The sequence below is a fragment of the Vigna unguiculata genome, chromosome 8 (genome assembly GCF_037176805.1).
Source record: "Vigna unguiculata cultivar grain cowpea cultivar isolate G323 ecotype 2 chromosome 8, ASM3717680v1, whole genome shotgun sequence".
In the NCBI taxonomy this organism is placed as follows: domain Eukaryota; kingdom Viridiplantae; phylum Streptophyta; class Magnoliopsida; order Fabales; family Fabaceae; genus Vigna; species Vigna unguiculata.
In genome coordinates this window covers 36,076,673-36,102,537 of record NC_140799.1, presented here as the reverse complement: position 1 = coordinate 36,102,537, position 25,865 = coordinate 36,076,673, and the positions used below count along the sequence as shown (strand labels likewise).

General features: G+C 31.5%; 4 protein-coding genes and 2 non-coding genes across 6 annotated transcripts; 2 read left to right on the top strand and 4 right to left on the bottom strand.

Annotated features, from left to right (window-relative positions):
- Nucleotides 1-1,378: 1,378 nt before the first annotated feature.
- Nucleotides 1,379-4,773, bottom strand: LOC114193181 (double-stranded RNA-binding protein 4-like). Its single transcript, XM_028082894.2, has 5 exons — nt 4,554-4,773; nt 3,364-3,617; nt 2,514-2,730; nt 2,051-2,426; nt 1,379-1,763 (listed from the first exon to the last, which is right to left on the bottom strand). The coding sequence occupies exons 1-5, from the start codon at nt 4,627-4,629 to the stop codon at nt 1,742-1,744; spliced, it is 945 nt and encodes a 314-aa protein (XP_027938695.1). The 5' UTR covers nt 4,630-4,773; the 3' UTR covers nt 1,379-1,741.
- Nucleotides 4,774-9,399: 4,626 nt separating this feature from the next.
- Nucleotides 9,400-9,473, top strand: TRNAN-GUU (transfer RNA asparagine (anticodon GUU)). The gene has a single exon. It is a non-coding gene; the product is annotated as a tRNA-Asn (tRNA).
- A 78-nt stretch (nt 9,474-9,551) lies between these two features.
- On the bottom strand, nt 9,552-9,633 carry TRNAS-AGA (transfer RNA serine (anticodon AGA)). Its single transcript has one exon. It is a non-coding gene; the product is annotated as a tRNA-Ser (tRNA).
- Nucleotides 9,634-14,422: 4,789 nt separating this feature from the next.
- On the top strand, nt 14,423-16,914 carry LOC114193352 (putative serine/threonine-protein kinase PBL7). Its single transcript, XM_028083104.2, has 6 exons — nt 14,423-15,162; nt 15,241-15,498; nt 15,592-15,764; nt 15,862-15,941; nt 16,041-16,188; nt 16,386-16,914. The coding sequence occupies exons 1-6, from the start codon at nt 14,646-14,648 to the stop codon at nt 16,737-16,739; spliced, it is 1,530 nt and encodes a 509-aa protein (XP_027938905.1). The 5' UTR covers nt 14,423-14,645; the 3' UTR covers nt 16,740-16,914.
- A 773-nt stretch (nt 16,915-17,687) lies between these two features.
- LOC114195637 (polcalcin Ole e 3) lies at nt 17,688-18,461 on the bottom strand. Its single transcript, XM_028086174.2, has one exon. The coding sequence runs from the start codon at nt 18,127-18,129 to the stop codon at nt 17,875-17,877; it is 255 nt and encodes an 84-aa protein (XP_027941975.1). The 5' UTR covers nt 18,130-18,461; the 3' UTR covers nt 17,688-17,874.
- A 1,495-nt stretch (nt 18,462-19,956) lies between these two features.
- On the bottom strand, nt 19,957-23,392 carry LOC114193444 (pfkB-like carbohydrate kinase family protein). Its single transcript, XM_028083247.2, has 7 exons — nt 23,032-23,392; nt 22,458-22,666; nt 21,820-22,032; nt 21,380-21,577; nt 21,158-21,295; nt 20,864-20,980; nt 19,957-20,277 (listed from the first exon to the last, which is right to left on the bottom strand). Exons 1-7 carry the CDS (start codon nt 23,171-23,173, stop codon nt 20,143-20,145), a joined length of 1,152 nt encoding a protein of 383 aa, XP_027939048.1. The 5' UTR covers nt 23,174-23,392; the 3' UTR covers nt 19,957-20,142.
- Between the last annotated feature and the right edge of the window lie 2,473 nt (nt 23,393-25,865).

Genomic DNA, 25,865 nt, shown 5'->3' with positions numbered 1-25,865 from the left:
CATACAAAACCAATCAAAAACATTAGGATGCATTAGAATACAAAATTTACCAAATAAATGGAAATATATTGTGTTCTATAAATGTAGAAATTTGTTGTCAAAGTTAAATAAGAATAAATATGTAATTAGGAACAAATCTACTAAATAATATAGTAAACTCTATTATGAAAAAATAAATCAAATAAGCATTAAAACAAGAAAATAAATGATAATACAATACAAAAAGTTAGTTATATGAATTTTAATTTTAATATAAAAATTATAAGTTCAAGAAGATACTCAACATAAAAGAACCCATAATCAGAAAAAGATCATGTATACGGAATTATATTTCTTAAGGTCTCCAAACTCCTTTGGTTTAACAAAAAGTAAGAGAAATTGTCTCTCCTAATATTTATTTAGTTGTCATTTAGCAAATGTGACAAAGATGTAAACAAAAAAAAAAAATCGATGACCAAAATATATAAAAATAAAATAAACATATTGAAGACATGTATGTAAAATCCACACATTCATAAGCGCTAAAAAATTAAGTTCTTTTATTCATTGATAAAATTTAAATTTTGCTTTGCTCCCTAGTATGACCATTATTAAGTGGAACGTGAATAAAACTACCACATTTTTCTTTTCATTTGCTTTTAGAATTTTAGTAAACTTTTAAATTGTGTTTTTCATCCTTAATATTTGCTTTTTCAAAATTGTATGTCAAGTGACCATGTACTGAAAGACTGAAAATGACACCTATTTTTTTTAAAAAAACTATTTTGTTGGAAAGAAAAAGAAACAGTGAATATCATGTAAATCCTTAATTAACATTTGCATTGTTTTCTCTTAAATCATTTCCTATTTAACGTGAAAAAAAAAATGAAGAATCGAAAAATAATCATATACCGATTCTTGAAAGATTTCAATAAGCAATATAAATAAACAAAAACATAAAAATTGGCTTTAAAAGCCGATTTAAAACTAGTACGATTCAAAAGCAGTTAAGAACCAATTCAGAATTGATCAACTTCAGCAGAAACCAAATTACTTTGTCTAATTCAGACAATTTGGTATTAAAAGATCCATCCATTCAAATTATTCAATTCAATATTTTCAAGGCAGATCATAACATCCCTAATTAGTACAAATTCTTATTAATGTTACCAAATTCATAACTCTAACAAGTATATTTATTTAAACTCAAATCCATCCAACAATATATGATACCGCCAGGTAAACATAAAATATCAATTTTAACATGATAGAAATATAAATAGTAGAATAAAAAAAAATATGAAGTTCCAAAACAAATATCAAAATCAATATATATCATGTGTGCGAAGTGTTTTCCATAAATCAAGAAAACTTAATGCAAAATTATCAAAAACATAAATTTTAGAAAAATATAAAATATATTTTAGACGGTCTTACAAAAATTATTAAAATTACCTTCTAGTCAAGACAGGTCAGCGGTACAAGATTGTTAAATAGCTCCAGGAGAGTAAACCAGTGCTTTCTCAACAAAAGCTTAAAGCCAAAACAAGTACCAAAAAGGCTTAATAAAGCAGAGAGGTCACTAGACCAAAAATTTAACAACACTCGATGAATTTTAACACAGATCTACGGTTTTTTCTGCATGAACTTTGGTCTTTGGATTTTGAAACTTATACAAGAATTGCATCAATTTTTTTTTAACTGTGCCACCGAACAAGGAGGAACCTGGTTCAAGGAACTGAAGTGCATGGAGGGGCTTGGTTCATAGTGCAGTAATCGGTATCCTACAACGTTTCACAACAGAGCATTCAATTAATCACAAGACACATTCAATTAATCACCTCACTGGGAATTCATTCAAGACAAAGCATTAACATCCACCTGAACAATGCAAACTTCAAAAATGTGGACAGAAAAGGGAAACATGTAGACTAAATGCTAAATATTTTTTTTGTTTGCAGGGACAATTACACTGAGACATACACGACAGGTAGAAAAACTGAAGAAAAAAATAGACAAGGAAGCAAGAGAAACACCAAACAGAATACCATGGAATATTATAGAAACTTACGGAGATTCCAACCGTGACTTCTTATTAGCCTTCTTCTTGTTTTTCTTCCGCCTTTTTGAGCTTAAATCATTATCAATGGAATCTGCTGAACCTGGTTCCAACGGCAGGGTATCTTGAAGGGAGGATTCTTGCTTTTGACATGTAGAATGAATTTTAGAAGACTCAGTACATTCAACTTTAACTTCACTATTATCAGCCACAGAATCTGGAATTGCTGCCTCTTTAGGATCCGGTGTAACAGAGATATGTTTTGAATCTGGTGCGGATAACACTTCACTGGCCTGTAGCAGAGATAGACCCTTTCCTTTGATTGCATCATAAAATATAGACTTTGACTTAATTATTTCGAAGAGCTTAATTCCTGAGTTAGAATCACCTACATTAAATGATCATTTAGCAAGTAAGCACGTAGCTATATAAAATATATTGAGAATATGTAACAAAGCATACACAAAAAGGATACCCATAATTGAAAGGATGGCAGCTTGAGCTGCCGACTGCTCCGCTTCCTTTTTTGTTCTAGCAGGATCACCGGTGTAACTTGTACCATTGAAAACTAAGGATGACGTAAAAACCGGAAGGACACCTCCTATTTGTTGCTGAACAGTGTTGTATGAAGGTCCCTCAATATGCAACTTAGCAGCATATTCATTTATTATAGACTTGCATAACGGAGAAATCTGAAAGATAATGAAACAAAAAATTCAACAGTTTAAAAAAAGAAGATAATATTGAATGATAATACTAAACCAAAACATATAACTAAGATCAATGTTATTTCACCAACTATTTGCATTTTATAAGTCTGCAATAAATTGCTAAAACAGTAAGAAAAACTTGAGATGAAAATGCTTTTGCAAGACACAAATAAAAGAATGATATCACATGTGCAGAAGCACAAATAAATTTATTATAGAATTCAAAATAGACAGGGGATCATCTTAACATTTATGTACACTAATTGAAAATGACAGATTATGCAATATCTCAAACGTCACAAAAAAACTTATTTTATTTGATAAACAAGGATATTTCGTTAAGAAAAACAAGAGAAGCTACATCACATCTAAGTATAATGGACGATAGAAGACATTTTCACAAATATGAAACAAATCCTTATAATTACTACAGAGCACTAGGGTGTTTGTCGATCAGATACAGAGTAAGCAAAATCAAACTAACATATAGCATTGTTTGATGTCTAAATTGTTGAAAGGTATTACTAAAAAACATTAGCTCAGAATTACTTCACAATTTCTATACGTGTCTTGCATCTACTGGAAAAACTGACAAGAAGTTGTGTTACATCATACCTCACTGACAAGAGAGGGTCCTTCTTCTCTGGTCTTCTGAAGGATAGTTTCCAGAGCAAGTCTAGCTGCTTCCTGTTCAGCAGCTTTTTTCTGAGAAAATGTAGATTCAGAGGTGTAACTAATCCCAGCCACCCACACAGTCGACCTAAACTTCGGAATATGCGGCTGTCCCTCATTAACAGTTTGATAAATAGGAACTTCAGTGCCTGATCTTGATGTAAACTCTTGCAAACGATTTTTGTACATTACAGGTCCTGAAATTTTTCATGGCATCAATTCAGACCATTGGTGATCTCTTCATGCATTTCACATAGATGTATGCTAAAAGACTCCCAACAAAAGAAAAAATGTGATGATTGCAACAACTATACATAAGCTCATACAAAGTATGAGCATCAAATAAGTTATCTAACATGTAGATAGAATATGAGTCTGTTTAGACAACCTTCTTCATAAGTTCCTTCTATAAGAAAAAAATAAGAGGAAAATTTTGAATTAGTTTCTTCAAAAACTAAAGTTAGTTTATATATAAACTAGCTTAAGGAATCTCTCTCGTATAAAGTATCTAAGTTGTTATTTCTAAATTGTGCATAAACTAATTTTAACTAAGGTTTATTTCATTGCAGTGAGTAAAAAATCATGTGCATGTAGTTCAAAATCATTACAACGCCAATGTAAGGCAATTACACAACAATGCTGCCAACTGAAATTATAATAGCTGTATTAAAAAAAATCATTCTTAGTGGTGAAACAATTTACTTTAAAACTTACTGAACTTTTTTTTTTAACAATGTTTCAAGAAAAGGAATATAAGCCGCATCACGATTTTGGAGCTAACTGCAAATACAACTGCGGCCAAAAATATCAAGGAAACAGCGAGCACAGTTGAACACCTTTAGTTAAAGCAAACCTGAGTTGAAACTATAATTATTTCAGGAGAAACAACTAACTATCAGAAAAGGTGTCGCCACCATGGCCATGACAGAAAAGTTTTCAGAAAATGAAAGTGGCAGATGTAACAAATTCCAAACATCCAAACAGTGTCAGGTCAAATTCATTTCCAGCCAAAATTAATTATAAAAAATATCCAAAATCAAATTTTATCGAAAACACAAATAGCCCCAAATACAGTACTAGAGTAATACTAATAAAATGTTTCCATGGTAGGTTGAAGAAAATAAAGGACTTACCAGGGGAGAGAGAAGGAACGGGTGCAGGAACGGTAGGTGGAGGAAGACGAGGAGCGCCGGAAGAAGACGAAGGCATGGTGGAGGAAGAAGGAGTTTAACACCCTAGGGTTTTAAAGGATCGGCACGATTCAGAATGTTGTGAGAGAGGGAAAAGATAGGTAAAATCTTGAGTTGAGGAGTGATGTATTATTTATTGTGTGGTGGGATTATTCATTCCAGAGCAACTACAATTTTTACATCTTTTTCTGCTCTATCATTTACTGTTCCAAGAAAATAAAATAATGCAGTAAATTTATTATAGAAATGTAATAAGAAAAAACCTAATTTTGTTTTTTAAATCCAGGTAGAGGTGTCAATTTGGCTCCTAGCCCATGGGCCAGTCCTGGCCCACTCTTCATAAAGCCCCCTTTTAAGGGGGCCCCAAATGAGGGGGCCAAAAAAAAGCCCCAGCCCCCAAAGGCCCCTCTCTAGTGGGTTAGGGTTAGGGCTAATGTGGGTTAGCCCCCCAAATAATACTACATTAAGTCAGAGTCAAAGATCAAGTTGAGCGACCCGAACGGGTCCGATGACCCGGACGAGTTCGACGACCCGAACGAGCCCAATGACCAGGACGGGCCCGAAACCCGGACGGGCCAGAGGAGGCAGATGGGTCCTACGACCAAGATGAGCCCAACGATCTGAACGGACCGAATACCCGAACGGGCCCAACAACTCAAACATGCCCAATGATCCAGACATGTCCAACGACCCGAACGGGCCCGACAACTCGTATGGACCTGACAACCCGAACGGGTCCGATGACATGTACGTGCCCGACGACCCGAACGGGGCCAACGAGCCAAACAGGATCGACGACCTAGACGTGCCAGACGACCTAGACGTGCCAAACGACCCGAACGGGCCCGACGAACCAAACGGGCCGGATGACCCAGACGTGCTAGATGACCCGAATGGGCCCGACAACCCGAACGGGCCCGACGATCCGATCGGGTTGTCTTCGGACCCGTTCGGGTCGTCGGGTCCATACAGGTTGTCGGGCCCGTTGGGGTCGTTGGGCCTGTCTGGATCATTGGGCTCGTTCGGATCAGTGGGCCCATCCGTGTCGTCAGGCCTATACGTATGGCTCGTCTTAGTCATTAGGCCCATCCGACTTGTTGGGCCTGTTTGGGTTGTCGGGCATGTTTGTGTCGTCGGTCCCATCTGCGTTGTCAGGCTCGTCTGGGTTGTAGGACCTGTTCGGGTTGTCGCATCCATACGGGTCGTCGGGCCCGTTCGGGTCGTCGGGCTTGTTTGGGTCATAGGGCCTGTCAAGTTCGTCGGGCCTGTCCGGGTCATTGGGCCCGTCCAGGTCATCGAGCCCGTTCGGGTCGTCGGGCCCTTGCATGTCGTTGGGCCCGTTCGTGTTGTCGGGTTTGTCCTGTATTCGGGCCCGTCTGGGTCGTCGAGCCCGTTCGGGTTGATGGGCATGTTTGGATCATCGGGCCCATTCGAGTCGTCGTTCTTATCGAGGTCGTCAGGCAGGTCCGAGTCGTTAGACCTATTCGGGTTGTCGTGCTTGTCCAGTTCGTTGGGTTTGTCCCACAGATAGTAATATATTTTAAAAAGTAATATATTTTTCATGTGGAAGATGAAAGCCCATGGGTTGGCCCTGGCCCACAGGGTTTTTGTAGGGCTTTTGGCCCTGTGGGCTTCTTTGTTGGGGGCTTTTTTCAGTGTGGGCTTTTTTGGCCCTAGCCCACATGGGCCAGGGCCAAACCCTGTGGGCTGGGCCAAATTGACACCTCTAAATCCAGGTCTGTTGAACTTGTTAATTACATCAATCAACTATTTCTAAGAAAATAAGAAGAAAATCTTATAAATGAAAGAGTTATATAGAAAAAAAAATTGGCAAATTTTTTTATATTTAAATTAATATTAAGTTTATTTCCTTTTTACCTTAAATCTCTTTAAAATTGTTTTATGAATGTGTAATAGTGATTGTTCTAAAAAAATTTAATCATAATTTATTCTTAAAGTTTCGAAATTAAACAACTTTAGTTCAACTTTAAAATTACACATGGATGTTTAATAATTTATTTTTTACAATATCATTGTTGAAACTATAACTTAAGCATATTTGGTATCAGATCAACTATTTGAGTATGTTTTACAACTTTATTATTTTGTTTAATGGTTATGAAATGTTCTAGTAAGTGCTTGATTTGATATCAATGCTAAGTTAAAATATTTATGAAGTATTGCATGTTTTTAACTGATTTTGTGAACATTTGCTTCATTTTGTTATCCTAAAATATCTTGATAAAAAATGCAGTACAATAAAGTAAAAAGTTTAATAAAATAAAAAGAAAATACCAAAGCTTAATCAATTTTGATATGTAAATAAAAGATAAATAATCAATTTAATATAATATTGATATTCTATCATTATTATATGTGTTTATTAAATAAAAAACAATTAATCTTAGAAAAAATAATTTCAAAATTTTAATTTATAAAATAAGAATAGTCTCTTCAAAATTAATTAAATATTATCATTAATTTATTTGTTAAAATGATCATTAAAAATCAAATATTTATTTAATTATTATCATAGTTCAATATAAATATTATTTATTTTTATTATACTAAAAATTAGATATGTCCATATTTATTATACTAGATTAATTATTCCCCTTTGGACATATAAATAGAAAATTTGAATGTAACTATTTTAAAAAATAATGATAATTATTCACCTTTAGACATATAAGTAGAAAATTTGAATGGGAAATATTTAAAAATAATGATAATTGAATAGTAAAGTGAATAATTATGACTTACGTTTATATGTTCAATAATAATTTTGAATTTTATAATTAATTTGAAAATAATATAAAATAGATATAAATACTGTAAAAATGTTCTTCATTAATATTAATTAATCGTGGTCTTAAATTTAGAAAAATAATAAATATATGAATTATATATTGGATAATGTAGGTTTCGAGTAAAAATAAAAAAGTCTATGTAAGGTTTTTTTAAGAAATAAAAGGATTTGTATGATTGGATTTTTTAGACAGCAATTTCATTAATATTTTTTTTATTAAATTAATTGTTAATTTTTTTGGCAAGTATACTAAATTTAACATGTAGTAAAATGCAAGTTCAAGTGTTATTTTCTCTAATTGTGATTACTTACTAATTTTAGTGACGGTAAAATACATTTTTTATTCAATTTAAGAGAAAGGCATACAAGATTATTATAAAAGTTAAGAATTGATTCGGTAAAAGTTTTGTTAGAATTGGATTTTTTGAACTAAATTAATGTAACAATAAAACAATATATCTCTATGCTATACAAACATTCACATAATAAGCATGTTTGTTCTAATTCATTGGAAGCAAATTCTAAATCTATGCGTTAAAATCCTAATTCATTAGTCATTTGGACATATAATTTGTATTAAGATCATATGTTTATAATGACCAAGAGATTAGGTCCATTCCTAAAACCAAAACTCCTGGGTGTTATATCCATGTCTGAGTTCCAAATTTATTTTCCAAATATTCGATACTAACAAATAGCATGATATTCTATCATATACATTAATAATCAAGATAGAACATTTGAATACAAAAGAGATTATATTACATGGGAAAAGCTACACAAAGTATGAATTTATTAAATCCAATCCTAATGAAATGGGAGTTTACCTACTCTTAAACATCTATAACATACAAATTTGATGAATTATGACGAACGAAAGGAAGAATTTGATGCCCTTTAGTCATAGAAGTGTCCTTGACCGAGTTTGGTATTCTTCTCAATTTCCACCCCAAAAGAACAATTTTTTTTCGTTTCTTTCTTGACACTTAAACCATAAAATAAAAAATTCTTTACTCGTTGGACAAGCTTGAGCTCTCACTAGGCGATAAATAACTGTTGACTCACTTTCAACTATTTTGTCTCGCTGGGCGAGACAGTCGTCTCACTAAGCAAGTGTTTGACAATCTGATTGGATGAGATAATCCTGATAGACAACACTTATCTATGTGATTTTCGCGCACTTAAAATAATTATTGTTGCTTTTGTTTGTCATATTTCTCGTTGATACTATGTAGTTTGAGATAATTGAATTAAGTTCCACAATAAACGTAAAATGTTGTTACAAGAACCGAATTGTCAATCTCAAAGTAATATACATGTTCAATTATTGGATGAGATAATTGAATGAGATAATCCTGACAGACGACACTTATTTATGTGATTTTCGCGCACCTAAAATAATTATTGTTGCTTTTGTTTGTCATATTTCTTGTTGATACTATGTAGTTTGAGATAATTGAATTAAGTTCCACAATAAACGTAAAATGTTGTTATAAGAACCGAATTGTCAATCTCAAAATAATATACATGTTCAATTATTGATATGGATTCATGAGTTCTATATGTAAAAAATAATTACTCTAAAGAATTCTAAAGTGAAAATTTGATATAGAATTTTATTATTTTTAAATATATATATATATATATATATATATATATATAGAGGTAGACATTTATAACTAAATATAACAACAAATGTGATAACAATCTTACTAAAAATTTAATTCAATAAAAGAGTTGATATTTGTGAGACACACATCTATCGATAAAAGACATTGCAATATTTGTTTTAAATCATTAGACAAAATCAAATAATTTATAAAGGTTACCTAAAATTATAGTTTTCATGCTGCATACGAGAGGGACAGGTATCAAATTCTCGTTTCTCACGTTTTCATCTGCATAATAAAGTTTTATCTTTTGAGATACAGTGAACATTCACTATTATAAATTTGTACTAATTCTTATATTATTAAATAAGCTGGAATAGCTCAGTTGGTTAGAGCGTGTGGCTGTTAACCACAAGGTCGGAGGTTCAAGCCCTCCTTCTAGCGTTTTTTCTCCATTTTATTGCAAAAGTTTTTTTCTTTTCCTTTTATTTTAAAAATTTAAGCTGTTTACCAAATTAAAATCGTGAACGGCAGGATTCGAACCTGCGCGGGCAGAGCCCACATGATTTCTAATCATGCCCGATAACCACTCCGGCACGTCCACAGTTGTTTGACATGAAATTACATTGTCTTATAATATAGTAGGTTTATATGAATAATATTATCGAACTAAGAAAATAAAAGTATATTTATTTGACAAAATATTACACCTCAAATAAAGGTTAATATGTGTTTTTTCCATAATTCAATTATTTAGTGTAATTTTATCAATAGCTTTCAACTACTTGCAATTTATGCTTCCTCGATCTGCTATATATTTTTATAATTCAGTCTTATCCAAAACAATTATACTGGATTTGCTAACTTATTGGCTTGGGGAAATGCTTCTTTTATATTATTAAAAATCATATAAAAATATATTGACACATTTGAATTAATTTTTAGTTTTAATTTTCTGTTTACAAAAATAAAATATCTTACCAGAGTTGGGCCCAATTCTTAAAGCCCGACCTCTATTTCTGATCTACATCCATTTTCAAAATTAATTTTGGAATGCCTAACAAACTTCATTAATTGCATTCAATCTCTTATCAATATGAAATCTTCACAGGCTCCTATCCACATCAATTCAATAAATATTTCAATTGAAACAACAATAACTTGTGCAGTGATTTTGTTTTGCCCTTTTTTCAGCTTTTTTCCTAATATTTTTTGTGAAAAATAAAATTGAATAAAAAGTTACAATTTCTTTAGATAGATAAACCCAGAAATAGAAGTGTTTTTTATTAAAATTATGGATTTTTAGAAATATAATATTAAAACAATAGCAAAGTATGTATACATGACAATATCATATGAAAGAAAAGCATGCAAAAAATCAATATAAAACTACCCAAAATCTAAATATTCGATGAAAAAATAAGTCTTTGCGAATGAGAAACATTAAATTACTTATATTAAATGTTAAATTGACATATAAAAAGAATTATAATTAGTTGGTGATAAAAGCTTGCCCACAATTTTCATTTTTTATATTAGTAAGAAATGAATAAATTAAATCAAATATTGTACTTGAGGTATTACAACAATTTATAATTGTACAGATGTGATAGAGTGACATATAGTAACAGAATAATTCTTCATACTTTGTCACTTCATATTAATTTAAAGGTTATAGAGTCACATGTAATTATACTTCTCAATATGATGTTTTGCTGACATAATGGATATAATAGCATTTTTTAAGTGGTGGTCTACCATTGCTTAACCTGCTGCAACATTGTCCTCTATGCCTGCATATGTTTTTTGTTACCCAATTCCATCATTGCAGTAGAAGAGTAGTATTGTCTTCTTTGTCTATTCTAGATAGAAAGAACATTTGTGCTTCAGTGCAATCTCATCTCGTGCAATCTCATGCAAAAACAGAACATATCTTTCCCAATTCTTTCCTTACACTACTATCGTACAAAATAAGTTTTTATTTCTCTATTTTCAAATTGAGTGTGTGTTTATCCTTAAATAATAATTTTTTCTATAGAATCACAATGATTTCAAGTATTAAATTAAACATTGCTACATTTTCATGATTGCAATAATTTATATTTTTTAAGATAACTAAACATTTATTAAATTTATTAATGTTAATAAAGGTCAAACCCATATTTAACAGGAAGAACTTTTCTAAACATTTGATTATTAACGTTAGTTAAATTTCGTTGAGCTTCCATAAGCAATTTTATGACTCTGACTTTTGGGGAAGCTTATTACATAAACATTTGTATTTTGTTATTCAAAGTTGTTTACATTACGTTATGCCCAATTAAGCTCATATTTATAATCATATATAATTGCAATTCACTTTGGATCTACACTTATAACTATACAAAAAATAAAAAAAAATCATAATTACAAATAATGTAAAACTAAACTTTGTACTTAAAGCATATACTTAAAATCATAGAAAAGTGAATAACGTAAGTTATTTTTTTTCATTGGAACTTATGTGTTTTATTACCTAATTTATAGCATGAGAAACCCAATTCAACTCGAAGAACTTTCTGTATTATGTGTTAATTATCGTTAATAAAAGTTGGTCTATATCTCTAAAAGAAGAGTTAGTAAAAAGTTCATAGAGCTTCCATAAGCATATTTATTATTCTGACTTTACATAAGTATTTGTATTTTAGCATTTAAAATCATGCATCACCTTATGCCCCACTATATTTAGCTAAGGAGAGTTAAAATTGATCTCTATTATGCACGGCTATTAGTTTTTTTTTTATTAATATAAAAAAACTTGTAGGTACTCACATATATATAAAATAATTTTAATTTATGATTTTTTTTATTTTTCTAAAAATATTTATAGAAGTTATTCGTTAGATTAGAATAAAATATTTTAATAAGTACCTACTATTATAGCAGAAACATTTTGCATAGGATATTTTAACATTTTATGTTCGGTAACTTTTTGACGTAGACATAAATGATGTAAATTTATATCAATGATAGATTTGATACAAATTTTGGATTTCTTTTTGTTTTAAATTCATTTGGTTTTGGCTCAAACCAAAACATCATCAAAGACAACAAAATTCTCAATCAACTAAAAAAAATCAATAAAACAGTCTAATTTAACAAAAAATAGCTAAATAAAGAACAATTATAGTATCAATTTTAAAACCAATTGAACACCAACATTCATAATCCAATTACATATGAACCTCTCCACGCAAAATTACTTTCCGAAAAAAAGAAACATTTATATTGAACATATCCTAATATCCAACTTAAATATCAAAATTTACGTTATTAGTGCATAATTCAACAATTTGACATAAATTATCAAATCCTAAGACGTTCCAAAAAAATAAAATAAAAGTCATTGCATATTTTTCAAATCAGTTCAGGTACGAGATTTAATCCTCTCAAATAAATTTGAAATAAAATTTTGGTTTAATAACTCTTGTCATTTATGTATTGATTCAAAATATAAGTTGTTCATCTACTTTTATTTAATTTCAAATTGATCTTAATTAAAAAACAATAGTGTAATTTATTTTTTTTTTAAAATTTTTTGAAATGAATCAAAAAAATTTCCTCAAAATTGAAACGGTTAATGAAAATATTTATTTTGTTGAAGTGATTAATATAATTTTAGTATCAATTTTTATAAAAAAAAAATTGATTCACTTGAAAAAAAATTAGTGAATAAAACTAAATTATATCAATTTTTTCAAAAATCAAGATTAAATTGAAACTAAAAAAATTAAAAAATTAACTTATATTTTTGAATAAAAAAAGTGAAAAAAAAAATTAAACCTAAAATTTTTGGACTTGTAGATGGAAACATTTGTAGTAAGCTTAAATAAACTTATTTCATCCCTCTCAAATTCTTTCATATTTATATATTTATAGCATGCCAACTCAATGCCAATGGAATTATAGTAAAAATCAACCTTTTAAAATTAAAAGCTATTTTAATAATCCTTGCACTTTAATAAAATTATTATTAAGCTATGATCTAAAAAGTATTTGTGCGCATAAGAAAACATGGGTGGAGATGAATGGTCGGTCCACGTAGACAGATATATTTAATGAAGGTGGTGGGGTCCACTAAGGCACAGAATCGTCCTCCACGTGTCATGATTAGACTTAGTCCCTTAACCACAAACAAAGATTTGGGACCATCACCATTTTTAAATATCAATTAATAAAAAATATAAAAAATATGATTTTTAAAATAGTTATTATTATCTCATATTACAGTTATGAATGTATTTTTACATTATCAATATTTATTCTCTTATATCTCTTATATGAGTAAACATACATTTAAATAAACTAAACTTAAAAATGAAAATAATCACTTTATTACTGTTTTAAGAGATAAAATATATTCATCATTAAAATAACTACTGTTATTTATATATATAAAAATAAATCCTAATCTAATTAGAACGTTTTAAAACTTGTATATGTAGACAAATATATAAAGAAACACATCATGTCATGGTATCAAAATATGAAAAAACGCATGATTTGAAGCAATTGGTTGTAGGGTTACCAAACTGCAAAGCCAATCGAATATTCGATATTGATTTTCCTGGATTTAAACTTCTTTTGACTCTTCTCTCATCATTTTTCTAATGCGGTAGAAAAATAATTCAAAAGTTTTTTCACAACATTAATAATAGATTCACCGTAATTATTTTCACAATTTTGTTTCCCGCAGTAAAAGAAAATAAAATAAGAATATTGAAATTTCATTTTTTTTTCTTTGACGTTCCACTCAACCCTTTTAAAGTACTTAAAAAAAATATTATATAAGAAAAACATGTGGTATAAGACACACCTCAAATACTTTGTTCAGACATTACATAAGCATTAATGTATTTTTATTCAAAGTCATTGTATCACAGCCCAGGATAATTACTTAAAGAATAAATAATAGAAATTTTTTATTATCATTATTATTACCAACATTGATAGTTTTCCTTAATAGTAATATGTTTACTAACTTTGTAATTTTTTTTCTTACAATTTCAGGAGAAAATTATTCACATTTTAGATGTTTTTTCCATGCTTTCAATTACAAATATTTGATTTATGTTTTATGATATAATTGAGTTTCTACGTGCATGCATATTGGAATCATTACATTATAAGTAGTTTCTTCTTATTTTTATATGTATGGTTTTTTTTATTCATGAGTCCCCACCTAACAACTAAATTATGCAGAAAAATGTTCCCTGGTGTGTGTTCTACCTTCTGTCACCTTCAGTCTCAGAAAACACAAGATTCTCTTTCTCAAATTCTCACCATCAATTCCTCACTCTACACTATGATCATTTTAACATAACTAATAACTTAAAGGTGGTGTCATCATCATCACCACACTCTCACCCTACCCAACTTTTCTTAACCTTCTTTCACTCTGATGCAACCTTACATTAATCCAATTTCAATTATTCAAAGACAAACCCAACCACTTCCCATCTTTCTCTCTTCTTTTCTGTGCAGTTGAGAAGAAAAATATGCTCCAATCCAACAAGCAAAGAAGTTTCTTCTTTATCCTTTTTCTCTGACCCTTTTGTTCTCTCTACTTCATACTTCATGATGAGTTTCTGTTCTGATCACACCAAGGGTGTTGTTTCCAATGCACATGTTTCCTCTGCAGCTGGAAATGACTCTTCTGAGAACAAAAGCCTCAAACTCGTATCCTTTTTGAGAAAAACCATGTGGAACTTTGCCTTGGCATGTGTTGGTGTTGGTCCTTGTGGTGGCAACAACGACAATAACAGTCAAAGGAAGACAACATCGGAGCATAACAAGGCGTGGTTGCTGGCGGAGTCTGGAGCAGAATTGACTAGTGCTGACCCTCAATCGCATCATTCCTCTTTCAGGTTCAGCTTCTGCTCTCAGGTTGAGGTTGAGTCCTTCAACATGAGCTCTTCTGCTTCTGCTGCTGCCGCTGCAACCTTTTTGATGGTAAATTTGGAATGTGAATCTCAAGTTAAGGAGATGAAATGGAGAATACATTCACTGGAGAAAAGCATGTCTCCAGTCTTCAACCCTCTGATCAGGTTCAGCTATGATGAAATTCTCTCAGCTACTCACAATTTCTCCAAAGGTGTGAATATTCTGTTGATGGAATTGAATTTGATTCCTTTGTGTGAAATTGTGATTCCATGTTTTTTTCTGTGGACAGGGAGAGTGTTGGGGAGAGGTGCCTTGAGCTGTGTTTATAGAGGAAGAGTTGGGTTTTGGAGAACTGCTGTTGCTATTAAAAGGTTGGACAAGGAAGACCAAGAGTGTGCCAAGGCGTTTTGCAGAGAATTGATGATTGCTAGTTCTCTTCATAACACAAATGTTGTTCCTCTTGTGGGGTTTTGTATTGACTCAGAAGAGGGTTTGTTTTTGGTATACAAGTATGTGTCTGGGGGCAGCTTAGAGCATCACTTGCATGGTAGTCATTTTATCTGCTTTTGCTAGAGTCCTATATAGTGGATTCTACTGAATTTTGTGTTTTTCACTGATTATAGATGACATTTTTTCATAGGGAGGAAGAAAAGTGTGAAGGGTAGTTCACCACTTCCATGGTCTGTGAGATACCAAGTTGCAATTGGGATTGCAGAAGCTGTGGCTTATCTGCATAATGGAACAGAAAGATGTGTTGTTCATAGAGACATTAAGCCTTCAAACATTCTGCTCTCCTCTAAGAAGATTCCCAAGGTAAGATTCCCTTTTGCTGATAAGTTATGTAGTAGAAATTGTAGCATAAAGAACACCCTACAAGTCATTCTGATTAATTCTTTTTGTTAAATTGCAGTTATGTGACTTTGGATTAGCTACATGGACTTCTGCCCCATCAGTTCCTTTTCTTTGCAAAACAGTGAAAGGAACATTTGGGTATGAACTTAACTCCTTCATATCGATTTAGTAACATTTGTGTTTATTTTCATATTTTGATCATTCAAATGAATTGTTCTATCTTCTTTTACTGGACAGTTATTTGGCTCCTGAGTATTTCCAACATGGGAAAGTGTCAGACAAGACTGATGTTTATGCTTTGGGAGTTGTTTTATTGGAACTCTTAACTGGCCGCAAGCCAATTGAAGCAAAAAGACCCCCTGGAGAGGAAAACTTGGTAGTATGGGTGAGTGAATGGTTCTGCAAGGCTAGAACAAAGTAGAAACTTTGACAGTTTATTTATCTGGTTCTGCAATAAAATGGCCCAATCTATCTGCAAAATATGACATTTAGGACTGTTTGGGTTAAGCAAACGTTTGAGGTTCAGATTTTGTATTTCACTAGTAACCACAAAAGTTTTCATCTTGTGTTTATCATTTTCAGGCTAAACCTTTGCTCAGGAAAGGGAAAGGAGCGATTGAAGAATTGCTTGATCCTCAAGTCAAGAACAATACAAGTTACACAGATCAAATGGGTCGGATGGTTGATGCAGCAGCTGCTTGTGTTACAAATGAAGAATCTAGGAGGCCAAGCATAGGTGAAATTGTTGCAATACTGAAAGGTGAAGTTGAACCTGTGCTGTCTAGAAGAAGGAAATCTGGTTATCTTGGTAATGGGTTTGTGATTGATTATTACCCTCAGTTACATCAAACAAACAATGAGATGAAAAGTCACTTGGCCTTGGCAATGCTAGGAGTTCCAGAGTGTGAGGATGATGATTTTCTCTACGGTCGTTGAGAATTGTTTTTTCCATGATTCTCACCATAGTTCAGGGTTTAGATGTCAATGTTTTCATGTTGTTAGCAGAAACAGAAGTTCAGAGGAACATTGCTTGTTTGTACATTTCTTCCCTTACCCCAAGGAGTAAAGTGTAATATATTTTCTTGAGTATACAAATATTTCTCTGAGTAAACTATTCTGACTAAATTCTATTGCCATTAACTTTCACGGATAATGTTATAACTGTTTAGGAAAATTCATTGTCACCGGTTTATCTTGGAGAACCGACATCAATTACAGAAAATGTGATTTTAAAGTATATAAGTGGATGCAAATCGCATCTTACAAATCGATTTTGTAAGGTTGAGTTAGGTTTAAAGTCCAACTCTTAACATGGTCTCAAAGTTACGAGTTTGAGTCTGTCTTAGCGAGATTTGTTGTTTGCTAAGTTTATTGTGTCAACCACTATTGAGAGATTTATTATTTGTTGGGCCTATTGTGCCATCCGCTATCAGACCATCCTTTAATATATGGTCCCATGTGCGAGATGTATATGTTTTCACATGAAGTAAGTGTGTTGGAGATCTCACATCGACTACTAGACCTCATCTTACATGTTAGATGTTAGTTATTTTGGATTCTTTCTGGTGACTCTAGAACACACGAGTTTTACAACACCCCTGCTTCTCTCTCTTTACCAATTCAGACCAAAAGAACAAACACAATTTTGCATTGACAAAGATCACCTAAATATACAGATAATGTACAAAATCATGTTACAGGTGTCCACACATACTTTGTTTAGAGACGTGCAAACTTAAAATTTGCACGCTTTTAAGTAGACTGCATTTAATAAGATAGTTGTTGGTGCACCTATCTTGGCGTCTAGGGCAAGCACCTTGTTGTTATATAATTGATAATACACACAATATAGAAAAAAAAGGTGGAAAAGAGGATATTACAAAATGAAATGAAAAACCTCTGATTTTGATCATTATCTATATGTAGAAAGTCAGAAAGAATGCATACATACATACACAAAAACAGTTTTCTCTTCTCATTGGTGACAACATGCATAGAATAGAACAAAGGAAGTAAGAAGGAAATTAAATTAATTAATTAATTACAAAAGGGTGGTGGTTAATGAACCAAGTTAAAAAATCTTTGCAACATCTCTGACTAGGCCACGGTTGGCTCTTGCAAATTCTGTGAACTCTTCGTGTGAAATGTAGCCATCTCCATCAGTGTCGATCTCTTCCATCATCCTTTGCACCTCTTCTGGTGTTACTGATCCAAGTGCCTTCAGTGCTTCTCCGAGCTCAGCTGCAGAGATTTGGCCATCGCCGTTCGCATCAAAACGCTTGAAAATGCGCTCCCTGTCAGCCACGTCTTGAGGATCATCAGCCATTGTGGTTGCTTAGACAGACACAAATGTAGGAATAACAAATGATTCTAATGTCTTGTTTCAATGAATGAGTTCCTTATGGTTTGTTTGGTTTCGATGAGTTGCGCTGAGATTGCAGATTGGTCAAAGGGTTTGGAACTTGGTTCTTAAAGACCTGGGGTGCCACTTCATGTAAGGACACCCTTTAATGTCGGGGTTGTGTCCTATTTGGCAATGCAACCGTTTTGTGACTATACTTGTTTATGGTTGAAAATGTTTGTGACATGAATGGAGAATGTTTCTGAGTTGTGGTTGAAAATGGAAAGTGCTCTCTACCTTTGGTTCAATTTGCTATGGCTTCTGTCGGAGGATCTGTAATTAAATATCTTTTTGATATTTTGGACATAATATTTGAAATAATTATAAAAAAAATTCTTCTAATGCTTCAAATATAATTTTTGAATCATTTCTTGGTCAACATTTGGATTTTCATTAAAGATATGTTAATCAATATGAGTTTTATGAAAGACCCACTTTGATGAAAAAAAAATGAAGTTAAGGCATAGTGTTTTTTTGGCCATAATCAAAGAACCGACAAGGTTGATCATTGATATGCTCAAACGATAAGGTTCATATGTAAATTAAACTTAAAAATATGTACTATATTTTTAGACCAATTACATGTTGAAATTATTGTTGAACAAATTCATGAGTTGCTTTAAGACAAATCTATCTTTTACGATCTCACCGCCAGTTAGTGAAGAAGATTAAGATAGTCTATTTATATTAAGTACTTATCCTTGTCGAAAGGATATGAGAGAAATTCCTAACTTCAAAGAAAAACAGATGAGATCAATACTATAATAAAGAATAAGTACTTGAATTAAATTTCTCACTTTTAAAATGACACTATTTCATGTCTTTAAGTGAAGTTTGTTTGAGAATATTCATATATTTTTTTATGAAATTAGCCTATTATGTTGTTTAATGCAATTTGGTGTTGAACTTAATCCATTGTAATAGAAAAAAAGGTTAATTAATATATTCTTTTATTGAGAAATATATGTCGTTATACACTTATATAATTTTTTAAGAAAGATTACACAAATAATGTCAAATACATCCTTGAAGAATGAAAAGTATAACTAAAAGGCCTTGATTAAAAATGAATAAAATAATATAAAAATGAAAAACAATAATCTTTAAATACAAATTATTATCTTACATCATAAATCATAAATGTATGAAATTAGTATTAACATTTTAATAATTATTAAAGTACATAAGGAGCTGCTACAGAATAAACATTTATAAAATTTGGTAAAATATTTCCCAATTAACTTATATGCATAATATTAAATAGGATTAACTATTTTTTTTCTCTAAACTATTATACGATTTGGGTTTATATTTTTTTCCTTATCTTAAACTTTGATCTCATTAATTCTTATGGATGGAGTCTTTTTATTCAAAGGCACTAATTATTTTTTGACATAAAAAATAACAAATCATGTTAGATATAATCTACCAATTTTTCTAATAAGATTCACTATTTGTCATACCAAAAAACAATTAACACCATAGATTAGAAGGACTGTGTCTATATATTTTTTAAATATGAGAAAAAAATAAATTGAAGTTTTAATATAGAGACGAAAACCACATTTGCTTTATAAGTTAAGGGAAAAAAAACATAATAATTAGTCCTTTTAAAATATTTTGAGGGAAAAAAGAAACAGTTAATCCTATTAAAATATTTTAAAAGTACAAAATTCCTTTTTATGCTTTAGTTAAATTAAAAAATATATCACAAATTCCATAGCAACTTCTACATCATAGATCAAGCACAAATTGATGCATGGAGAAGGATTCTCTATTAGCCAATAATGATGAACTTGATTAGTGTAGAATTTTGCCTGAACTAAATGACCAGTTCTTATTCATTGCCCTAGCTCACAATTTCCCAAGAATTTAAATTCCCCTCTCCAAAAAGAATTATCCTCACTCACCACATAATTACAGAGAGTGGCTGCAAAGCTAGGAAACTGGCTTAAGCATAGCATCAAGAACAGCTTTCTTGGTAGGCAAAGCTGGAATTGCACCTCTCTCAGTCACAGTCAATGCACCACAGACATTAGCAAACTTTAGAGAATCTCTCAACTCTTCTTCTTTCTGCAATCATAAATCACAAAAGTTGTCACTCTCACCATGCATGATAACCTATAACAGATAACATTGGGAAATTTATTGTATTGTTAGCATATTTCAGTTAAATTCTTAAGCCTAAAACTCACTTGTGGACACCCATTTGCAGGGTGATTATTTTCAGGGGAAATGTATGTTTGGTTTTTCTACTTGCAGTTTTGGCTTTTATATTTTCAAATTGAAGAATTTAGTTTTCCAATTTTAAAAACAAGTGAACTTAACTTTGCAGTGATAATAAAAATTTTGCTGAAGTTTAAACACTGAGGCAAGACTAAATCACTTATTTTCTGAAGTTGGAGTAGTAAACTCATCCCTTTTGAAAATAGAAAGACTAAAGTCTGGTGTGAGCGAAAGTATAAAGATTAAGAACACTTTTTTTCTTATTCCAGTTCTCAATTCTTCCCTGTTTTACATTTACAGCCATAAAATCACAGAATTTAAGGCAAGAAATTGAGATTTCTTTCAATAATTTAAACAATACTATGTGCTCCATACTGCAAGAGTTTCTGCAGTTGTGAGAAGTGTTAATAACAAGCAAATACATTTTTCTCACCTGAATTAATGAAAGATTCACAGCTAATTGTGATAATATTCCAGCCACAAAAGCATCACCAGCACCAGTGGTGTCAACAGCATCCACCTTCAATCCCTTCACCCTGCCACTGAACTCCTGCAAAGAAATACCAGGACAGGTTTCAGATCATAATAATCAATAACACACTATAATCAGCAGCATAAATGCTATTAGAATTTTTACCAAATAACACTTCCAATACTTCTTTTAGTTGTCTTTTAGTTAGCTAGAGTTGAAATGAAGTTCGGAAAATGGCATGTTTGGAAGGCTTACTTTGGTGTAATATCTACAACCTTCTGCACCTTCAGTAACTAGGAGTAGCTTGAGGTTTTCATGGAATAGATTACGTACAACAGCATCATCGTATGGGTCCTCACCTTTTGTAAGAAAAGAAATCTCTTCTTCACTTACCTGAAAAGTCATCAGATTGTTACATTCCGTAAAAGAGAGCAAGAAAAGCCTATTTCTAAAGAATATAATCAATATATGTTGTACCTTAATGATATCTGCAGTTTCCCATATACTCAGAATTCCTTCTCTTGCACTATCTTCAGAAGGCCATAAAGGAAGCCTCAGGTTAGGATCATAAGACAGAACTACACCAGCATCTTTTGCAGCCTTTGCTGCAGCTATGTGTGCTGATTTGCATGGTTCTGTTATGAGACTTATAGAACCATAATGAAAAATCTTCGCCTGGTAGCATGAAATGATAGAACAATATTACTAGAATTCATAAATTTATAAGAGTTAGAGCAAAAAATATTATGAAGTGGGACATAGACTTGGTAATGAAGAAATTCATCCAGACAGATACTAACAGTTAAACACATTCACCAAGTATTAGTTGAAAGAAGTGATATTAAATAACTGATCAAATAACACGTGTACATTTTTTATTTAGTGTGACTACCACAAATTTTGCTTTTGGTTTTTACCTTTCTGATAAGGTCCAAATCAAGTTCATCTTCCTGGAGCAGCATATCAGCACTGGGATTACGATAAAACATGAACTCTCGCTCCCCATCACTCCTCAATGTAACAAATGCCAAGGCAGTACGTGCACCAGGGTCAAAACGCATCCCTTCATGGTTTACATTATTTTCCTTTAGTATATCCACAAGCATGTATCCAAATTCATCTTCACCAACCTGTTCACGTTGCAAAAAACATTACTCGAATTTAGAAGAGACATTTTAACAATTACTTCTAACTTGTAAGAGAATAAAATACCAAAACCTTAGTTTATTTATCCAGATATCAGATTCTCATTTGAGTTTCATACCAAACTGTTAATGTGTGTTTTGTCAGTGTGTGTTTGGTTTTTAGTGTGGGAGCTCAAACCTAAGTTTACTTTGTATCGAAAATTACCAATGATGTTTGGCAAATTTTTATTAGCTCTAAACATGAGTTGTTTTCATAGCAAAATCATAAAACTTTTCCGTTGAATTAAATTTTCAGTTTCATTCAACCAAATTTAATTTTTCTAACTGTAAAACCAAAGCCATAATATGTTTGATATGTTTAAGAACTATTAGAAGTATAGAAACAAACTAGAGAAGTAGATATATAATACCTTTCCAATGAAAGCTGATGAACCCCCTAATCGAGATATGCCTACTGCAACATTAGCAGGGGCACCTCCAGGAGCCTTTTTAAACGCAGGTGCTTCAGCCAAAGAAAGGCCACTGACAGTTGGGACAAAATCAATGAGCATTTCCCCAAAACAAACCACAAGAGGTGATTCCTTTGTTTCAGGTGTTCCATCACCAGGAAAAGCCTTTCCTGTAGCAAAGAAAAGTTGAGAAGTGAAGATACATTCATATCATAACTTGATATCCCTAGAGAAGTGACACTAAAGAAAGTAGTTTAATGGCTATCACTAACATTTTAAACTTATTTTAATAACATTTTTATGTTTTCTACACTAAATAAGCTCTTAATTAAGTTTATTATCCAAAGGTGATAGTACAAATCTTATCACATGCACACAACTCAAATTGATAGCACAAACTGCACCCTCCCCTAATTGCAACAAGCATATTCGAAAACATTGAAAAGGTTCAAACAGGACAGAAAACAGTTCTTCTTCTTCTTCTTCATAGCATGCATAAAACTAAGATTTAATGAAGACCCATGATTTGGATTACCTCTGACATTGAATTTGACAATAGGAGGGGCAAGTGGGGAAGAAAAGGTGGAAGCTTTGACAGTGGGCTGACTCAACATGACAGAACTTGGAGGGTGAGAAGCCACACTCCTGAAGCTGAAAACGCCACAGTGAAGAGCCATCAAACAAGGAAATCACTACTAAACACCCCTCAAGGACTTGGCTCTTGAAATTCCTTTCTTTTCTCTCTTTATCACCCGAAATAGGATATTTTTTCTGGATTTGTGATGTGGGCAAGAAAATTGATGGGGTTTGTGTGAAATTTGCCTTTGGAATGGACGAAAACTGGGTTACTCTGTGTTGCAGTTTCTCTGATGCTTTTTTTATTATTATTATTATTTATTTATCGGACATTAGAAAGATTCATTAGCATCTGCACGTTTTGAACTGCTTAGTGCTGACGCTGTTCAACTGAGAAATGTTATGTTGCTAAAACCGTTAAATAACAGACCTAAACAACGAAGATTTTACACATGCATAAATGATAAACAGAAAGTATGAGTAAATACAATGTAAAAACACTTTTGATAATTGAGTCGATTTTTCTAAGAAAATCTTCGATTTGAATTTTATGGTAAAAAATATATATTGTCGCGAGGAAGAATTTCACAATAAAGATGGTCAATTAAGTTAATTATAGAGATTGATAAAGTAGGAAAATAATATATGTATTGATGTTATAATAATATGAAAGATTGTATAGGAAAAATAACTGCGCCTTATTTATTATTAACTAATTGTTATTGATGAAATTTTGATGAATTGAAAACATTACATAGCTTCCTTTCTGCACCCTATCAATTTTCTTCTTGCACCCGTCAAAGTTTTTTTAAAAATAGGAGTGGGTGAGTCTTCCGAAAAAGTGGGTAAATGTCTTTCGAAAAAACATTTCCGAAAATATTCCGAAACAATGAGGTACTGGTAGAAATTTGATAGGTGCAAGAAGAAACTACCCACTCTTATAATATCTCTCCATATTCATTTTGGATTTTAGATAAGAGCTTTTACTTCTTGCATTCTTACGATTTCTTTATGGACCCCTCAAATTTCCTAAATGACCATTTTGTTTTATATGAGGGTGACGAGAAAAAGAGAAAGGGAGGTGGAGGGGTTAGAAGAAGCGAGTGGAAGGGGAAAGGGATAAAAGAAAAGAGGATAGAAAATTATAAAAGAAAGGACGTGCGAATAGTAATATGGGAGGTACTGAGTAGCAAGATCCCCAGTTCAAGTTGGGCCCTTTGCACAGGCCGATTTCTTGAGGTAATAAAGCCCATCACTTTTTTAGGTTCCGGCCCGTCGCTAGTTGTCCAATTTTTTCTTTTTTTGCCTACAAAAAGTTGCCCTATAATATAATATCGATGGTACATCATATAAAGTGTGTTTCCAATAAGAAGAGGAGAAAAAACTATTTAAAAAACATTAATGAAAGAATTAAAAAATAAAATTTAAGTTTAATTTAATTTTATACTCACTTGTATATTAGGTGGTTTAATAACTATTAAATAATATGTTACACAATAAATTCAATAAAAAAAATTATTAAGATATTTTTAAAATGATTTTATTACTATATATTAAGATTAAAGCGCGTAAAATGATGAGAATCACATGAATGAAGTGAAGATATGGCTTGGAGTGTCAAACTGTTTCCATTTGTCCTATCATTAGAAATATTTTTTGGAACTAATTTTTAGAAATATATATTTTTACATATTTTAAAATCATAGCTTGTGCTTTAAAATACATGCTATCCCTATAAAAAGGAGCTAAATAATTGTGGACATTGTTTATTGTGTTGTCAGGTGAGAGAGATGTTGAAGCATGAACCACATAAATGAAGGTGGGCATGTGAAATTGTGTGGCTGATAGAACCAATTTTTCTTGCAATAAATGTGCACCTACTTTGTATTCATAGTCACTACCATATACTCTTCATCATTTTCTATGTTTATGTTACTCGCATGCTTCAGAAAATTGTATGACATCTAACATTGTTGTCGTGTTGCATTTGTTGGCAACAAGAAGTTTGGAGAAAAGCAACTGTAGTTATCATAATTTTTGTGAATAAAAAGTAGGTTTGTGTAGTCAATTCTGCTTTTCACCCTTCACTTCACGTAATTATATGATTGTGCAATCTCATTATATATATATATATATATATATATATATATATATATATATATATATAAAATTCATGTTATCAATCCAAAACACTTTATACAATCATTCATTTAGTAAAACTCAATAACACTGGTTAAAATATTCACACAAATTTCAAACAAATCACAATCTTAATATAGTAATTGAGATTTAATGATTAAGTTATATTCCTACACATGTCGTTTATCACACGATTTTATTAAGAAAATAGTTAAATATATTTTTTATCCCTTAATTTTTAATAAATTTTGGATTAGTTTATTTTGAAATTTTGAATCAATTTAGTCTTTCATCTTTTAAAATACGTGAATTTAGTCTTTTAATCAAATTTTGTTAGATTTATTGATATTTCGTACACGTTTCAGGATTGTATTCGAGTTGTTTATATTGTTTGATACATTTTTGCTTTAATGTTAAGTCAAATACTATTATGAAACACGCTTGAAATGTCAAATAAATTTTACAAAATTTGATTAAAATGACTAAATCTACGTATTTTGAAAGATGAAGAACTAAATTGATCCAAAGTTTCAAAATAGACTAATTCCAAAATTCACTGAAAATTAAGGACAAAAAATATTTAACCCTTAAAAAAAACATAATAGCTTTACCTTCTTACATAATGGTTACTCAAAATTTAATGTTTTAAGGTCA